The sequence below is a fragment of the Xiphophorus hellerii genome, chromosome 21 (assembly GCF_003331165.1).
Source record: "Xiphophorus hellerii strain 12219 chromosome 21, Xiphophorus_hellerii-4.1, whole genome shotgun sequence".
NCBI classification, from domain to species: domain Eukaryota; kingdom Metazoa; phylum Chordata; class Actinopteri; order Cyprinodontiformes; family Poeciliidae; genus Xiphophorus; species Xiphophorus hellerii.
In genome coordinates, this window is record NC_045692.1 from 21,363,455 (window position 1) to 21,382,949 (window position 19,495).

A 19,495-nucleotide genomic window follows, 5' to 3' on the forward strand; every position below is an offset into this window, starting at 1 on the left:
TCTGTGGTCTCAGGCAATTATACTGTCCCGTTGTCACACAGCGTTCACCATCAGCCTCCATCCGTTTTTAAAAGGCCACAACGACCACAGGGCATTTCACAGACGCAGTAAAAGTCAGGTGAAGTGAATGAGCTCAACAGCACAACCAGACGCGCAAATGATTTGATTTTAACTCAGAGAAATGGGCTTTGCTTTAAGGCTGCAGGAAACCTACACGCGTGGAATATAAAAATGTTGTTTAAACACAACGTGTGGAGTTGTCCAAGGCATGTGTGAATCTAGAGGAGCATTTGCTGCTCCACGTTATGAGCAAACATAGACATTATTAACATGTAAGGAAATTTTCAGCGGCCATATTTACAGAGACAAATGCTAACAGCTTCTGGAACATGAAACAAGAAAAGTTTGAGTTTTAATAACTGCTTCAGTTCAACTCTCTGACCTCTAAGACAGAACCTTGCAAAAACATTCACACCCCTTAAACATTTCACACCTAAATCTTTATGTATTTTATATAGATTTTATGTAATATATGAATACAAAAGAGTGTGCAGTTGATGTATAAAATAGATTCAGAAACTGTGCAGCTCCACAGCTGTGAAATTCTGGACAACAGTTTGTTTTTCTTTGTAAAATCTCTTTTTTTTCTTCATTATTATACTGTGAAACTGTGTAAAAGTTCAATGGGTTTCACCAATTTCTCACTGAAGTCATGCTTACTTTGTATTCTCTGTTTTTGTTTTCAGGATTTTAAACAGGCCTAAAATAGTATCGGAAATGAAATACACCCTCCTTCCTTAGAGACAACGCAAAACTCAGCGGTGACTGATTTTACAAACGAGACAGTGTCTGATAAAAATCACCAAACCGGCAGCTGAATTTGCGTATAAAATGATTTTCAGAAAGTTGGTTCATATGCACATTTCATAACCCACCTATCAGGACTCGGCTGCTCTGGAGAGCAAACTGAGATAAAGGAGTCCCTGCATTTTATGGACTTTGGTTTTACCCCTTATTCTCTGAGAGGGTTTTTATAGCTTGTCCTACACATTAATGGATTTCAAGTCAGATGCTGAAAACAGACAGACAAAGTAGATAAATTGTAAACAATGAGACGCTGTGATTCTGCAAGTCATTGTGTTTCTTTGAGGCACAGACAGAAAACAAAAGGAGGTCTGCAGTCTGAGTGAGAAGAGATATACACACGGCAAAGGTTTATCTGACAGCGAGCAGAACTGTTTGAATTTATTTCTCCTCTGAAAGAAAATATCTTTATAAAAAAAAGGGGAGATAAAGCAGAAAAAATATGTGTATGGACTTAAACCTTCCACATTCATGCATTTCATCCTCACAGGCACAGGTTAGGAGATTCAGTAAAGGACAGATACAAAGTAAATGTCCTAAAGGCCTAATACTAATCCAGCTTTTGACCCAGAAACACATGGCACCGTTAGTCCTGTAGGGTTTTTTTTCTATCTCTTCAATAAAAAGAGGTCAAAGGTTAGGGTAGCAAAACAACAACAGAAAAGATATAACATTATATCTTTATTCAGAGCTGGGCCGAGGGTTTCACATGTCCTCTTACAGTCAACTCTTGCAAAAAAATTCTATATATTTTCTGTTTGCTGCTTTTTTCTTTATTCACTTACAAGTTTTCTCCCTCACTACATCTTGTGCTGCTGCTGCCCACTCAATAAAACAGACAGAAATGGCAGCTAATTTTACTACAACAGAGATAAAAAGTGAGACAGAAACAACAGCGGATATCAAATGCTGTGAGATTCAACCAAGCAGAAATGTTCTGTGGTGAAAGCTGCAAACCAAAACCAGCTTCATGTAATCATCAATTTGGGGCGTAAATCTGTTATTGACCCCAAAAAACATGAACTTGTCGGCAAAAACCAGCTGGGTGGCGTTTTTAAGCGTTTGGGCTGTTTTTAGAAGTAGCAGAAACCCAAATGAAAGAACAAAAATGTACAAAATGTGAATTTTGCGTAATAACTACGCCATGTTGCCATAGATTTTTGGGGGATTTAAAAAAAATATTTGGCATTAGCACTGCAATTCAGAGACACAATATAAAATGTATATAGACCACATCTAAAATCTTTAGGAAAAAGGTCCATTGAAATGCCTCGGAAATACTGAACCAGTATTACTAATAATACAGTTATTATTATTATTATTATTCATAATAATAATAATAATAATACACTGTGTTATTATTGATAATAATACAATTTATTATTACTGCTGTAATAATAAACTGTATTAATACAGTTATATCTCAGACAACATGGGGAGATTTGACTTTGCTATCTACATAAATCTACAAATAAATGAATTTTTCACAAACAATTTAGTTATGGTCAACAGAAACATGCTGACGTGAAAGAGGCAGGGCTCACTGTACAGTTACTAATGCTAACCGACAGCACTACTTAATATGTCAAAAAGTCCAAATAATTTTGCCTTTGTTTACAAATACTGGTAAAATTGCTCATAACATAAACAGATTAATGTTCGTAAGAGGAATGATTGAAAATAATACTTTGAATATTATTTATGATCTATTTTTTTAAAAAGAGAAATAAATTTGAATCAGCAAAAGTGCTAGTGGTAGATCAAAGCGTCACAGAACAGGACATTGAAAACTGGCCATAAACGACTGCTTAGTTCTCCAATTATTGTATCTTTGGACTATAAGCCGCTACGTTTTTCCTACACTTTGAACCATGCGGCTTGTAGCCCGGTGCGGCTTTTCTGTGGTTTTTTCTTCAACCGCCAGGGTGTTCTTTAGCAGGAAGTCAATCATTGGAAGTCAAAATTGGAAAACAAGGAACAAAGTGCTGATTTTTGTTTAGAACAAGCACATGCTAGCAGCAGACACGACGGAAAAATGTCTTCAAACTCATATGATGCAGCTTTTAAGTTGAGGATTATCGATCTGGCAGTACAGGACGGGAAAAGAGCCGCTGCACGTAAACTCAGCGTGAACGAAACCATGGTTCGGCTTTTCTGCTCTCTCTTTAGTTTAAACAACTCACTACATCTGAATAATAAATGTAATTTTTGTAATTGGTTGTACAATGTAACATAGTCACATATTCTTTCCTGATTAAACAGTTTTGTAGCTCCAGCACTCGCAGCAGCTGACCTGTGTGTCCCGACTCAGTGACAAGCAGAGAGAGACAGAGAACACAAACAGCAGGGGGTTTTACAAAATAATCTGAAACCAAGCCTGGTAAACTCTACCCATTTTGGTGGCAGACGAAATGTTTTTCTCAGCGTTGTTTTGCTCACTTTAATATGAAGTTCCTGAAAATAGTTTTCTTTTATCTGTACTTCTTCGACATTTTTGTTATATTGTTATATATTTGTTATATTTACTGCTGCTCCAAATCCAAAGCTCCGGGTAACACAAAAGCAAAAGCCAGGGGAGGTCAGGTAACTTTTCCCGTAAGGAGCGACCTCAAATCAAACATTTAATGATTGATATGGTTCAGCGAACCAATGCTGAAGCCCAAGTCACTCTCCTTCCAGTCAAGACAGGAACTAAGTTGGCAGAACAACAAAGCAGATATTTAAGTGGTTCCAAATCAATAAACAGCCTTGTTTGACCCACAGTATTCCTGATCCTTCTCTGATGTTCCGGTTTAGTTTGATGAATGCCCAGGCGCTTTCTGAAACTTTCCTTTCTTTATTTTTTCCCCTCATGAACCCTGACATTACCGTCCGATATTATAACTCCGAATTAGACTGGAATTCTTTAAACTTCAGAGAAAACCAAGCCAAAGTTTTGAGAAATGTGAAACTTGTAGTCATCTTAGATAATATTTTTAAATGTGATAGTTATCTTTTTTTTTATTTGCTATGGAAATATCATCCCAACACATGTCTACTGTATATGCAAAATAAATTTAAACTACGAATAAAAAAACACTAGTAGCAATTAGCACATTTTGGTACTGAAGAAACATGAAATTGTGACATTTTTGAGTGCTGCCAGAGTCTTAAACTAGACTATGCTGATCTTACGATCCCTGCCTTTTCCCTTTATGCCTCCATGATGTTTTCCTTTTATGTGTCCCAAGCTGCCTATCAGTTACAGAAGGAATGATCTGTCAAAAACACCCTCAAACATGTTTGAACTCAGAGTGATAAAATGCTCTTTGTTTAATGGAAGTGGGAGTTAACCGCCTGGTACAGAGGCTTCCACTTGTTGCTTCACATAGTTGTGATTTCTTAGTGTTACGACAGCTCATAAATGCCTGACTTGGCTGATGGTGCCACTAGCTGACTGTCATGCTACCTGTCATACACTTTCACTGCCCTCAGCATTTCAGAAACATCCACTACCACAGCGTGTGCGACACAGACTACCAAACAGCTCCAGGAAGTTTTTTGGCCAACAACGGCGTCCCGCTGGACTCCTGTGGCTGCTAGGCTGTTTATATTTACAACATTTTGTCACAAGATACAAGCTTTACACTTGTGCTTGTTAATGTGTATTATTTAAAAAAATCTTGCATTATGGAGGGGCATGTTGTGGTGGGTACAACAGGTGCCACATATGCGGAGGTTACTATATTGGGTCAACTCCTGACCATAATACCTTCTTCCACCCTTCTGGTTTTCTACGTTTCCCTTCTGATTCCTGTATATAAAGGTCAAAGGTGCCACAAAAGTTGCATTAAAGTCAAGTTATTTCTTACTATGGAGCAAGAGTATCAAACTCAAAAGAACAGTGTGCCGAAATGAAGACAAATCGGAAAGCCTTCCTTGATATCTATTAAAAAAGATAGAACACATTTCAGTTACAGCTACATTAACTCCACACACAGGAAAAACAGGCCTCTCCTTTACTAGAGATGCACCAATCTGATATTAATATCTGTATCAGTCCTGATATTTTAAAATATATTTATTTAGATTGGGTATCATCACCCAATGCCAGTCCATAAGGGCAGATCTATGCAGTCTGATTCTATACCTTGTGCTTTGAGCGACATCATGCTTTATTACTTATTTTATATTATATTTATAATTCCTTTATAGTTACTTTCTGAACAATTTAGTAGTTTTTTGCAGTTTATTTCAGGCATATTTTACTAAAACTATTGTCTTTGTCAGTTTCAGTTTTTTTTGTCTGAACAAATTAAAGTTGGATTGTTTTTGCATGTTTGACCAAGCTTCTGAAGCTATTGGTGTATTTGAGTGTGCTGTACTGCAGCACACTTCATTACAAATAAGTTTGTAATTCAGTATATTTATGTCCATGTTAAAAAAAGAAACATTTCAGGTTTTAAGTTATGCTAAACCCTAGCTATCGTGGTGGTATCTGAAGTGAAAGAGTGGATCGGTGCATCCTGTCTTTTACCTTAATGAACAGATCCAGTGAACGCTTGAATGTTCCCATTACAGTATTTCTGAATTCACCCATTGGCAGATTTTTCTGTGGAATCTTTCAATCAAATCTGCTTTTTATGGAGCATATGTAATATCATGCTACTGGCTGGAATTTGATAAGCAGCCAATCCAACAAGAGTCATTTGTTTTCCATGTTGTTGACTTGACTGTGCCCCCAAGAGCTGTAAATACATAGATTCTGCTAAGACAGTCTCCACTGTGAGTATTAATACAAAATTTGGTGTTATTAACTATTCATTTTAATTATTGGTTTGTCTCTGTGGTCCCAAATTCCTGTAAATACTGAGTGTCCACTGTAGATGGCTTCCCAAGCTTCTGCTTTCCAACTTTTGCTTGACCATTTTTGGTAGACTCTACCCTGTACCAACAGAGCTTTCTGAGATTTGCAATATTAGTTTTAAGCTGTCCATTAGTAAACTAGCTGTAATAGACTCTTAGAAATAATGTGAAGGTCAATTAGGATTACACTGCAGGCAGAATTTGGCCCGCAGGCTTGACTTTGACACAAACGCTGTGAAGCAACACCAGGAGCAGGGAGGATGGCGAACACTTCTTGAAGCAAAGTTTTGACGTTGCTATTTTCTGCTGCAGCAGTCGAATAATCAAGAGAATCCCATTGTGGAATGGCAGTGGGTATATTTTCTTGCAAATAACCCAATGATACATCAACCACCAACTGGTTATGTCTTTCTGCTCATAAATCTTAAGTGCTTTTTATGGACCCTCTGGCCACTGCAGCACATGCCAAATATACCAAATAATATCCCATTACACGCTGCAACAACATGAGACTGTTTCTTACTGATATAAGACCAATGCATTACCTCTTAAGGAGTATCAGATTCACAACTATTCCATCAATTTTGTCAAGAACATGGAGCAAATTCAAATCATTACAAGCGCTGTAGTTGCTGGAGTGTAATGCCAAGGAACAAGGCACCTGTTCAGCACGCTGCCTAAGGCTAGTATGAATTTTTTTTTTTCCTCCCCCCATTTCCCACCAGCATACAAGCATCTGTTTAGAGTGCATATAAATGTGCAGAGTAATTGTCTTGCCTCAGGTTACTTCTCAAGCTCGCAGGAAAAATAAGCAGATACCTGGTGAAGTCAAAAAACTAACATGATTTACAGGGAACAGTGCAAAACTCCCTGTGAACCCTCAGAATGTTCTGAAAGTTAAATAAAAGGGAATGTAACAGTAAAGAATATTTTTTATAACATTACAAGTTTTACTTCACTGAAAAACAATGACAAATTTAGAACCTGTCAAAAAGAACATCCTATGCTACGCCACAATGATGTCACAAGCTTGAATTGATCAAAAAATACAAAGAGTAGCACAGTTTTGAGGAGAAAGTACAATTTTAATGTCAAAGTCACTGAAAACATGGCGTACAGTAGTAGACTGTCAAAGGACGATAAACTGTCAGGTACTGTGTCACACCTATTTTCTATTTTTTTTAAATGATTTTCAGAAAATAGAAAAGTTTTTCCAAGATAGACAGTTGTTTTGTTCTCTACTCATTTACTTTTCTGAATTTTGCCAAATACATCATCCGGACAACAATTAATGCAGAACACCTTGCAAAACTGAAGAGAATAAAACGTCTATTGACATCTTAGATAAGCTACAAAAAAAAAGCTATTAGGCTTATTAAAAAGCGGAATATCAGGAACCAACTAATTAACTTTTAAATCAAAGTAATATTTTAAAATCTAAAGTCATTGAATATGTAAATAATTCTAATGCTTTATACTTTTATGTACAAGGCCTTAATGAATAATTCTGTATTCGGAAATTATTAAGATAAAAGACAGTAAATAAAATTTATGAGGTTTGTTTAGTATCTGAACATGCTAAAGAGAAAAGCCAAGTAAAATCCGGATGTGTTTCAGTGTCAATATGTGGAATAAACCGAATGATGATCTCAAATTAGGTGCTTCTTAAAGTGAGCTTTCAAAGAGCCTTAACATGTTAAATTGTAAATGTTTACACTGTTATGATGTGCATATACGTATTGTGTACCCATGTTTGTATTTGAGAATGTATACATATTCTGGCGAGCTGGGGTTTTTAAAAACTTTGTCCATGACTGAAAATGTAATGGACAAATATATATTTATGTGAGCTTTGAAAAATATAAAGCTCACACAAATGTGAGCTTTGAAAATATAAAACAATTTTTGAGATAAAAAATAATCTGTTTGGTTCACAGGTTCTCCAATCTCCAAATACAAAACACCTTTTGATTTAAGATAGAATCAAATCACCCAAATACTGTTTATCTGCTGCAAGTCAGCAGAAAAAGTGCTGAGCCTCAAAATAACCTAACTGCTTTATCAAGGCTGGGCTTTCTTTGCATTTGCAGTTTGCAAGTCTAAAGGAACAAACAATCCATTTTTCAGAACTTTTTTGCTCAGACTGTACATTCAGATTTAATGTGATTGAGCCTCCTACCTTACAGGACTGTTCCTGCTGTCTGGATCTCGAGCCGTAACCGATCCCACTTCAGTTCCACTCGGTGAGTTCTCGTAAACATCCAAGATATAATAATCCATAGAAAAGACGGGGGCTTCGTCCACATCGCCCACTGTGATTTTAAGGGTAGCCGTGTCTTTGAAAGCACCAAGGTAGGAAAACCGTGGATCCACATGTGTATTCATTCCTTCAATGTGTAACGTGTAGGTCTTCTTTCTCTCATAGTTCAGGGGCTGCAGGAAAAATAAAACAACACTAAACCTTTGTTTATGGCACAAAAGAAAGCTATGAGAATTCTATATAAAAATGAATGCAAGAGAACAAACTAATCTATGGTTTATTCAATCAAATATCTTGAAACTAAGTGATTTGGCTAGTTTAAAAATCCTATTATGTTTAAAGATAGAAAGAGACCACTGGTAATTAATTTACAAAAGTTCAGCCTGAAGCTCAAGTGACAGAAATAACAGAAGGAAATATGATTTCAACAGCAAAACTGTGCATACTGCTTTAAAACAAATGTGCATTTCAGAGCATGGAGTAAAATTATGGATTTTTTGAACGATGAGTTGAAAAATTTTCTACCATGAATCAATTCAAAACACTTTATGAGAAAAAATACTTAAGTCTTAAACACTTTTGAGTTAAAAATGAGAATGATCTGTTTGCACCTCATACTGTTAATTTAATTTATACGTCCACAAATTTTTTTTTTTGTAACTATTGAGGAAGAGGCAGTTTGATTCAAGATTTTTCTTTCTTTCACTCATATAGTAAGTGTTGTAAGAGAATGTATTTGTAAATTAATGATGAAATTTGTTGTATTCAAGTGAATAAACTGATGTCTAAATAATTTTTTTGTACAATGGCTGCCACTTAGGGATGATATTTCATCAAAATAACATTTTCAAGAGTATTTCCTTCACTGTGTGAACATTGTAGGTGTCTTTTAAAGTATGTTGGATGCAAGGACATTTGATAAGCACAATACGAGGAGACAATTCTTAACAAGGCTGCTATAAATCACAACAAAATCCTTCCAGAATTAAAAAAATAAATCTCACATACCCAGAACACCAGCTGGGAACATTAATTCCTAAGTCAAAATTGTTCAACATGTGATCTGAAATTCTGAAAAATACTTTCTTCTTGAACATTACAAAACTGGTTTGGAAAACTGATGGACAGACAGATGGATTCAGAATACTGAGAACGGCCGATATTTGCATGGCTTAGGGCCAAAGCCACAGATGAATGGCTGAAATCTATGAATATTTGAAAGCCCCTCTTAAAACGCTTCTGGCTACTTTAATAGTTCAAACATCAAATATCCCCTAGTAAGCATTAATAATCTCTATGGAAACCATGTTAGTACTACTGCACAAGCTAAATTCTTGTTTTCCCAGGTCCACTTAATCAGCAATAAATGGTCCTATAGTGTCAAGTAGCATTGAACCAAGGTATTCCAGCTGCATTTCATTTGAAAATTTTAGATATCCTGAATACAAAAATACAAATAGGTAACTCTACAAATACTGAACCACAAATAAGCAGGGATCCAATGTACAAAATGAGCCAATTTATTTAAAATGTAAAAGTATATCTCCAAAACACTTGCAAAACAATTGCTACTTTCTTGTGATCAAAAATATTACACTACAGAGTATTTAAGCAACTTTTCATTTCAGAAATCTGATTTCAATTTAAAATTTCTTTTACCATCCAAGTACAAATAGCTACAGTACATTTTTATTAGATGTCAAACACTGGGGGAAAAAAAGCCAAACTGTACATAAAGCCTGTCCTAACACGATGGGCATGACTTTAAAGTCAGCTACAAGAAACAAGATACTGAAGGCTAAGACTTTAAGCTTGTTATGGTAGATGAGGTTCTGGGTCAAATTATTCTTTCAGGTTTTGGCATCTCCATCCAAACTTCCTTTCATTTGGTACCTGTAAACAAACCATTTCCTACCTATGGATACCAGCCTTTTCCCTTTGTAGTTGCGCTCGCTTACCTTTTTCAGGCTGATGATTCCCTCCTTTGTGTCTCTGTCTGTGGATATGGAGTACATATTGGCGCCCTCCGAGTTGATGATGCTATACTTAATGTCTGCATTAACACCAAGGTCTTCATCGTTGGCTTTGATCTTCCCCACTGGTTTCCCAACTTGAGCGGATTCTGGGACATACAGCTGGTAATTTTCTGTGAATGAACATTGATTTGTATTCACTTAGAGAAAGAAAAAAGCAAAATCTCCACTGCACCAAACAGCTGAATATCTGACTGTTTACCTAGAAGCTTCGCTAAGCAGTTTGACTCTGTCACTATTTGCTCCTGAGGGAATGTCATTAAAAATACTCTGCAGTGCTTCAATTGACATTAAGTGCTAAACTGTGGTTGATAGCGCTGCAATGAAGCAGATATTTATTCGGGGAAATGTTGATGGTTCTTTGCTGCAGAATAAATGGGAAACTCGTTGCTGAAGGGCAATATTCTTGATGAGGCTCTGTCGTTACTTAAATTTTTCATTACAATCGAGAGAATTCAGCCTGGGAAACATAGTAGTTTGAGCAATATTCATCTGGTTTAGAAAATTATAGAAAACAAAAATAAATTTAGATTTCTGAGTTCAAAAAGTTTGATAAATGACAATAAGAATTACTGACTAATATAATTAATTTATGTTCATGTTCTTTAGCAAAAAGCTACTAGTCATTCTGTCCCTATTATTGAAGCTTGTTTGTTGCTTAAATTAATTGTTAAACTTTGCATTTCAGAGGCAATCCTTTCATCTTTTACAGATGAAAGGATTGCACAGTTTGTAAAAATACTTTTTAGGTTATAAAAAAGCATCAGGTAATTTTTGTTGAAAACTTCTTTCAGCTCAAGGCTGGAGACATGTCAGAGCAACGCCGTGCTCGGTTTTACAACAAGCATGGCTTTGAAAAATAATTTTAAGCAGGAAAGGAAAAGCAGAAAACACTTCAGCTCAACCATTAGCTTTACATATCCAACCTAAATGGGACAATTTGTTCAAGTTTGGTAAGAACTATATAGAGAAATCTGTTTTTCGATAATTCCATTATTATAGTACTTACTTTGGGGAAACTTGGGTGGGTTGTCATTGACGTCTGTCAGGGTGACGTTGATGGTGGTGGAGCCAGAGAGCCCTCCAACTTGGCCTGCCATGTCTTTGGCTTGAATCACAACGGTGTAGTGTTCTTTGGCTTCTCTGTCCATGTCTGCTAAGGCCGTTCTGATAATTCCTGCAAATTTAATGCAAAAAAAAGCAATTTAAGATGATAAAGATAACATGTGGAACATCTAAACATTTATTTGTTGTTTTAAAATTGCAAGACCAATTACTTTTTTTTTATCATGCACCCCCATTCTGGTTCCTATGAAGGAGGTTATAGCTTAAACTCTGCTTATGTGATATAAATTTGTTCATTTATGTCAGGTCACAAAGATCCATCATGATGTTCCATGAACTACAGTATGACTCTCGTATAAACTCCCATTCAAAAGAAGAGAAAGTCTGAGTCACTACAAGAGTCAAGGAAGAAAAAATAACTTTTTTGTAAATACTTTTTTTGAGATCGACTAAAACCTCGTTTCACACACTTCCAACAAAGGAAACAAAACACTGACCCAAAATATTCTGTAATAGAACAGAGTGAATAAAAAACTGGGACATGCTTTAGAGAATCTAGGTAAAGTTCAAAGGTTCATTTTGGACTAATTACCATTCAGAATGAACACAAAATAAAATGGTTATATGACAGAGCTTTGTGTATTTTCTATGTATCTACAAGTTTTGGGATGTACATTTTCACAAACTTTGATTTTTTTAATAATCTTTATTGAATAAGTCACTATACCGTGATAAACACTGTGTTACTGCTCAGAATATGACCAACAAATAATCTGAAAAGGTAAATAAAACTCAACCATAACTGTATTCCATCTTTTCATCACTTCCCTTTATTTTGCCACTGCAATGTAATGTTTCTTGCTTGTTTGCTGTTTTATGTTTTCATCATGCAAATCACTTTAATTTGCTTTATTGAAATATGCAATTAAAAAAATACCTTGCCTTTTGTAGAATTAAAATGTAGTAAAATCTGGTGACAGCGACAGAGTAGCCTACTGTATTTCAGAACATTTTTGGTATATAAAAAAAAATAAAAACAAAATTCAAACTTTACATTCATGTTTTAACAGAATACTAATGGATCATTCATATACTAAAACTATCAAATTTACAGTGGGTGTATATTCTTTTTATGATGAATGAAAATATTTTTTTTTATTATACTTCACATTTTGTGAATAATAGTGTTACTAAGACAGATATTTCTTTTCTCCCAAATTTTCAGGTTTATTTTATAGTACTGAATGTAATAATGTGTCTTTTTCATCTTTAATTTTGTAGATCCTTGATCGCCTTGTCCTTCCGATTCTATTATATCTAAATATGCGTTTGCAATTTTCAATCATATTATACTGTAACACCCTGAGGTACTTGCACTATCACATTTATTCATAATGCAGAAAACACAGGATGCTCAGCCATGAACCTTCATAATATGATATACGGTTGCATCTCTGACTAAAAAGAAACTGTTCCTGCGACACAGCAGGAGCCTAAAACAAAAGATGAGTTTGCTCCCTGTGTTGACTTTTTAAAAAGGTTTTTGTGGCACGAGTGGCCTCTATTTGCAGTAACCAGACAGGAAATGGGCAGAGATGCAGCAAGATTTTATAAGGTCAATGTGTGCTACTTTATGTCTTCCAACAAGACATAATTTACAGCTTTGGCTTCTGCACACAAAAAAACACCACATAGGACAAGAATCCATATGTTCACACTTGTTTTGTTATATATTGTGTTTTTGACTGGCGCCAGGACGTTCTGGTCACAACTGACCTTGTGTTCTGCAATAGATTTAGAGATTATACAGAAACATTGAGACCTTGAGGTAAACAAAAAATGGATACAAAGGCTAAATGGATGTTAGCGCACCAAAAAGTGTAAAAAAAAAAAAAAACAGCATCATTCTTTTCTTATTGGTATGTTGATAATTATGTGAGAAAAATTATCACAAACATTCTGTGACTCTACCTTGGCCCTAAGAATCTTGAAATATTATGGTGACTGTACGATGTTTTTATGACTTTGTACTTTTGTGGTTTTATAAAATAAAACACTTTGAACTGCCTTGGTACTGGAATGTGCTGTACAAATAAATTTGATTGATTGATCTCTCCAGATAGAACAAAGATGAGGCATAATATTTAAAACTCAAAGAGCAGAAAATTGCAAAGGGATTTTATGACTGGTTCCCCAAAAGTAATGGTCATTTGTTTTATATACAGTTTGAAACTGATGTTACAACCAAAAACCACACAGTTTAAAAAAGGTTTTTACAAATATTCTCTACATTTTGGTTTCACCTAACTCAACCACCTTTTCTCCTATAGAAGCTGGCTCTCAGAATGGCTTCAAGGCAAAGTTTCAGCAAGATTTCTTAAGGATTTATGTGTCTAGTAGTAATAGTAGAGCTTACAACTAGTTGTTGTCTCTCCTGAGCTCTAGATTACTTCAGGTCCTCCATAGTTTTCATATTCAACTTGGCCTTTTTCTGATTAATGCTGGTCTTTTTCGAACTTGTCAGTTTCAGAGGGTAGCCGTATCTTAGTAGATTTGTAGTTGTGCCACAATCCTTACCAGTTTTGACAATACGTTTGATATATGTGAGAAATCAAGTTGGTTATTCATACCATTATTTATATCTTACACAGTTCTGCACTTGTATAATACTATGGGTTAGTCAAAATAATAAAAAACCAAATTTTTATGGCCTTGTTTAGGTCAGAAACATTTACAGCATTTGCAATTATTCTTTTTTCCAATAAAATGAAAGTGCATCAAATCTATTAAGATGTCTTTGAAACACTCTGTCAAACTAAAATTCAAACTATTTTATGGTACTCCGTTTCAATCCAAGCAGCTTGAATTTCACCAAACCCCATTTAGGAGTTAATGGATTCACTTTTTTTATTTCCTGTACTTCACAAAAGAGCTAGACATTGGCGTGTTACACAATAGATCATTTTCCTCTCTAGTGCTTTCAGGACTCTATAGACAGAAAGTAATCCTTTCGCCTCAGGCTGAATAATCATTAAAAGTGGGTCAAGAAGCCAAGCAGGCAGAAGTATTAAGATCTGAGGGATCTGAGGTTACACATCATCTGTCACAGTGAGCCTGGCTGACGTCCAGGCAACTGCTAGTAAACCTGGATTTAACAGGAGGTAATCAACAAAAAGGGCTAAATATAGGCTAAATAGCATGGTGGATGTAGGTCTATCAAAACAGAAAACATAGAAAGCTGTAATCAAGATTTCACCTGTCAGATGATTTTGCAATTTTAATGTAACCTTTCAAATATAAACCTGTCAAGTTGAAGACATTCCAGCAAGCGAGCAGTAAACAGAATGTTCTACTCTTGTATTAGTAGTGCTATGAATGAGGAACTCAGTAATTCATCCTCTTTATGATCGTTCCAGATGCAAAAAAAGGGGGACTAAAGCTTAGCAGATGAAAGAGACAAGTTTTCAATATAAAATGAGACAAAACACTCTATTCATAAAATTCTACCTCAAGGTCACAACTAAAACCAGAGGCTGTGTTGTGTAAAATAAAGAAATAACAGGTTGAACCACTTTCGCTCTTAATAAAGTTCATGGAACTATATGGTAGCAGTTCATTCTCAAGTACCACTCTCAATAGTAACAACTGCTTTCACTATGTCATCCGGTGCATATTACGTCTGCTTGAGAAGATGTAGCTATAAGTAGGGCAGCAAAGGAAGCTGCTTTTATTTCTAGGCATATAACAGAATTTAATTTACTTTGGCTTACAAGGAGAATCCTCACTAACTATGGTTGATGTCTTGTATTGGCTCCATTTTTGTAGTTTAATTTTAATTCAGATCCATTTTACTTTCTGATTTACACTGCAAGACAAAAACAAACTTACCAAGCATTTAGCTCAAGCTTACAAACAGAAAACAGAATACTAAGAATATTTAAAGAAAAAACCTTGAGATTTCCAAATCAGACATCCTAATTTTTTACAGCTATAACCTAAAATTCTGTTAATGAATATCACATAAAGGATCCAAGACAAGAGGCATCCATGGAAAAGTCAGAAATGCTCCATCCAGAGAGGAACCTTAAATCTGAGCTTAAACCTGAGATCAGGATAAAACATAAAACTTTTTTTATGTTTCATTTTTGTTATGTTTCTAGAACACAATGAAAATGGCGTAGTACCCTGCATGATGTGGACATATATTGCAAAACCATTACATTTTACCAACTAATTTCGGTCTAGTTTCCAGTGAAAATATCAGAGTACATTTCAAATAAAGCAAAACTAACTTACAAGTAACTTTTCATCAAGATATAGGAGCTTATTTTAACTCAATAATTCCTTAATATTGATGAAAAATTATGACTCCATTGGCTTACAGAAGGAAAGTCTGAAGACACAACCAGTCCTTCAACGACGTATAAAGAAACTACATGTTCTAAACAGCAAATTATTACTGCTGGAGTTGGTAAAGTTCAATAATGTGAAAAGACATCATGAAATTCTCTCATATGTTTAAGACTTTGATAAGCTGCAGAGCATGGCAGACTGAAAGGGTAATGGGTTCTAAGAAAAAGAAAAGATGCAATGCTTTATATAATACAATGCAGTTTTTCCAACTCCCACAGGGAATGAAAATACACGTTCAGCTAAACATTTTCAAGACTCACAACCTGAGTAGCTTATTGTCGTCAAAGTGTTCTGCTGAAATGCCAGGTCTCAGCAGGGATCTGCTGTTGTTCTTTGTTCCAAAAACTAATCAAAGTGCTGCTAACAACTTTCCTGTAATGATACAAACCCTGCAAACTCCCTTGTTATTACCCTCAGCCTTAGCAACATTTGACCTTAAGTCCTTGAGACACATTACTTGGAAAATGGTCAAAGTTTTTGAGTAAACTCCACACCAAGACAGACGACCTGACCTTTCAAATTTCATATTACCTCTTTGTTCATAAAGGTGTGACATTCCTGAACAATATTTCACAGCTGGAACCAAACCAATAAGCACATACAGAAAAAATTTATGAGATTTTCTTTCTGTGGCTACGAGAATTTTGCTTTTACCCACAGTGAGCAGTGAGAATGACCAACTGTGAGTCACACAAAGTAAAACAAATAGTCTTTTGCAAAGGTTTTCAAACCTTTAAACTCTTTCAGACTTTTTTCCATATTGAATCCCAAAATGTACATTCAGGATATAGAAGATGAGCATCAAGAAGGTCAAGCAGCACAGCAGGTCAGGGAGAAAGATGTGGAGACGCTCAAATTAGAGATGGTTATTAAACCAATAACATCGCAGGTGGGAGAGTCTATTGACGGGACGTCTAAGAGTTTTTGGTTCAGAGGAAAACATTGTAAGAAGAAAACCCCACAAGCCAGTCAACAATAAAAATGTGGAAGAAGTTTCTCTCATTAGATGAGACTCAAATCTACCTTTTTTGGTTTGTGAGGTGAATACGTTAAACTGCACATTTCCTAAAACAAGGGTTGCAACAAATAAAATAAAAAAATACTATGAGGTGGTCATATTATATGCTTGCACATCTATGATTATGAAATTGGCAACACTCTCTGTGACCTTTAATGTGTTTGGTAGTTTTATGTGTCAAGTATGAGAATCCACTGCAGTTAAATTAAATCCAACCTACTGGATGTAATAAAGCATATCATGTTGTAATATTACTATTGTATTCAATGATTTTGCAAAACAAACACAGTTGATTTAGTCTCACTGAACTCAATGTGTTTCCAAAGATGAATAACACAAAATATTATGAAGTGTTTTCATCTGATTTCTAGTGCAAATATCTTAATACACTTGAAATAAGACAAAACTTTCCAGCTGGATATAGGAGCTCGTTTTAAATAATTTTCACTAAATATATTAAAATGTTTTCCCATTTTAGAAGTGAAATATTCTGCCAGTGGAGCTAATACTTTTCATCAATATGTAAGGAATATTGACTTGTAAGACAGTTTTGTCTTATTTCAAGTGAACCAAAAATATTTGATAAGATTTTGTGTTTTTGCAGTGTAAGCAGATAATTCAGGCTTTAGCTGTGCAAAGCTGGTACAGCCATACCTGAAAGGACTTGTAGCTGTAATTGCAGTAAGCAGTGGTTGTGTAAAGTATTGACTCAGGGGTCTGAATACAAAAGCAAATTTCACACTTTAAAAAAATGATTGATTGGTGTTGGTGTGCCACAGAAAATGAAAATGACACTGAAGTTCAAGAGGTTTGAATATTTTTAACACAGTAAAAATGTCACCAAAATTTGGTTGCAAAGTTTTCACTGCAGCCTCTTCATTCCTAAATCAAATTATCTTCCAACACTGAAAAAGTCACTGGGGCATTCTTGGGAAGGAAGCAGGAAACACACATCACTGTTCTGACACAGAGATCAGACCTCTGATCTCTCTTCCCAGCTCAACTCTGAGCTGTATCGTCTCAGACCGTCTCTCCTAAATCTCTACGGTGCCCGTCCGTTAATTCAGAAAATAATTGAGAAAGAGCCGACTTCCATGAACCTGGCCTCATCTGACACGGTGAGGTGGTTAGCCTTTTCCTCAACCTCCTCAGTCTATTATAGTCGATACTATCGCACTATCCACCTCTTTGTCTGGCGGGAAACTTCTAAAGGAGAACAATCTCCCAAGTGAACAAAAAGGATTATAGGAGATTACTAAAGCACTCTTCAATCTCCAGCTCTAGGAATCTTGGTCTTTTGGCTCATCTAATACAGTCTTCATGTGAGTACAGTTGGAGTTTGAGGGGAAAAATGTTGGATGAAAGCAGCAGCTGAATTTAAGAAATCATGATAGCACTCTCCTCCTCTACAGGTACAATAAAGCAATTTTTTTATACAGTTATATAAATATGACTACCAAGACAGAAGTATGAGTCTCTTTGAAGATTCATTCCTCTTTAGGTTTAGTTATTTGCAGCTAAAACCTCCAAGAAAGCATCACAGTTGAACAGAATGCTAGGAAATTACTGTGAGAAGTCTGTGGAAGAAAACCCAAAATGTTTGACATGCTGAAGCCAATTCTATCAAATACTGACTGACCAACAACAGGACAAGTTTGGTCTGATTAAATATCAGACAGTGAGAAAAAAAAAGGTGTGTTGTTCTATTGGGTTTATGCAAACTTATGGTTTCAACTGTGGATGATGTGCCATCTTAATACCTTTAAACCCTTTAAGCAATTCTAGAAAAAAATTCCTCCACAGCTATGTAAAAGACACATAGCTAGTTACTGTAAACACTTAAAGTTTTGCTACTGCTATCAAGATTGGTTTAAAGGACAATTCATTTTTCAATTCAAGCCAGGTTGATTATGATTACTTTTACTTCTTTTATAATTTGAAAGTGCTGATGTGATTAAAATTTTAAAACCAAATAAACCTGTAAGGTTTTGGAAGGAACTGCTTGGACTACATCACCAATGATTGGTGTCGGGAAAGATTTTCCTTGATTTAACCAGAGCAAACGATTAATTCACTAAGTGCAGAAACATCCTGATCTGTGTCAGCTCCTTCAATAAACTCAAACACTCACAAATCCCAGATCAGCAGTGAAATTAGCCTATTTAGGATTCAAAAGGGACTCTGGGCTTTGGTAATGTGGAAAGTCTTTGCATGTGTGTGTGTGTGTGATGGAGTACAGATGTGAAGCGTGTTTAAGGGGTATTCGAGCGTGAGTCTTGAGAGGAACAGCCTTGATGTCTCGGCGGGTAAGTGACAGATGCACAGTAGTGAAGGGGAAGACAGGAGTTATGACCAAACTATAAAAAGGATGAATGCAGCACCACATCTCAGATGTGCTCTCAGCTGAGATATAGAAAGTGCTTTACCAAATTCCGCTGGCTTGCAGTTTTGAAATGTGCAAACCATGTAATCAAGTAAATCCTCTGCAGTGAATGTTGTTGAACACAGTTTGAATGTCACTAATCTTGCTACAACAGCCTGGTTGTATTTGCAAATACAATATTTCCTCTGTACTGGTTTGCATTCACTGCTCCTGACTGATTCACTGCTGTCCTTGTGCTTCACGATGAGCTTCAACATGTACTGCAGGCGGCAGGTATAAGGATCTTCATCCAAAATTATGATTTTTAGCAGTTTTTCAAAACTACCTTGAATGAATATGCAAAGAAACCAAAACTTTACCACATATTGGTCTAGTTTCTTGAGCAAATATCTTAGTGCAACTTAAAAATAACTTTTAAGCAAGAAATAGGAGTTTGTTTTCAGTCAGCAATTCCATAATGTTATTGAAAAGCTATTAGTTCTACTGACAGATTATTTCACCTGAACATGGAAAAATGCTGTGTTAAAAGTGAAATAATCTGCTAGAGGAACTAGCAATTTTTCTTCAATATTAAGGAAGTAATAATTTAAAACAAGTTCCTGTATGTTGCTGAA

At 35.6% G+C, this 19,495-nt stretch overlaps 1 protein-coding gene across 1 annotated transcript in view; it reads right to left on the minus strand.

Moving 5' to 3' along the window:
• LOC116712013 (cadherin-18) overlaps positions 1 to 19,495 on the minus strand; it is a 122,836-nt gene that overhangs the window by 34,813 nt on the left and 68,528 nt on the right. The window contains exons 5-7 of the mRNA XM_032551675.1: positions 11,012 to 11,179; positions 9,928 to 10,115; positions 7,889 to 8,142 (exon numbers count right to left, since the gene is read on the minus strand). Of these exons, the coding sequence (XP_032407566.1) occupies positions 7,889 to 8,142; positions 9,928 to 10,115; positions 11,012 to 11,179 (610 nt within the window). The remainder of the gene's footprint in view (positions 1 to 7,888; positions 8,143 to 9,927; positions 10,116 to 11,011; positions 11,180 to 19,495) is intronic.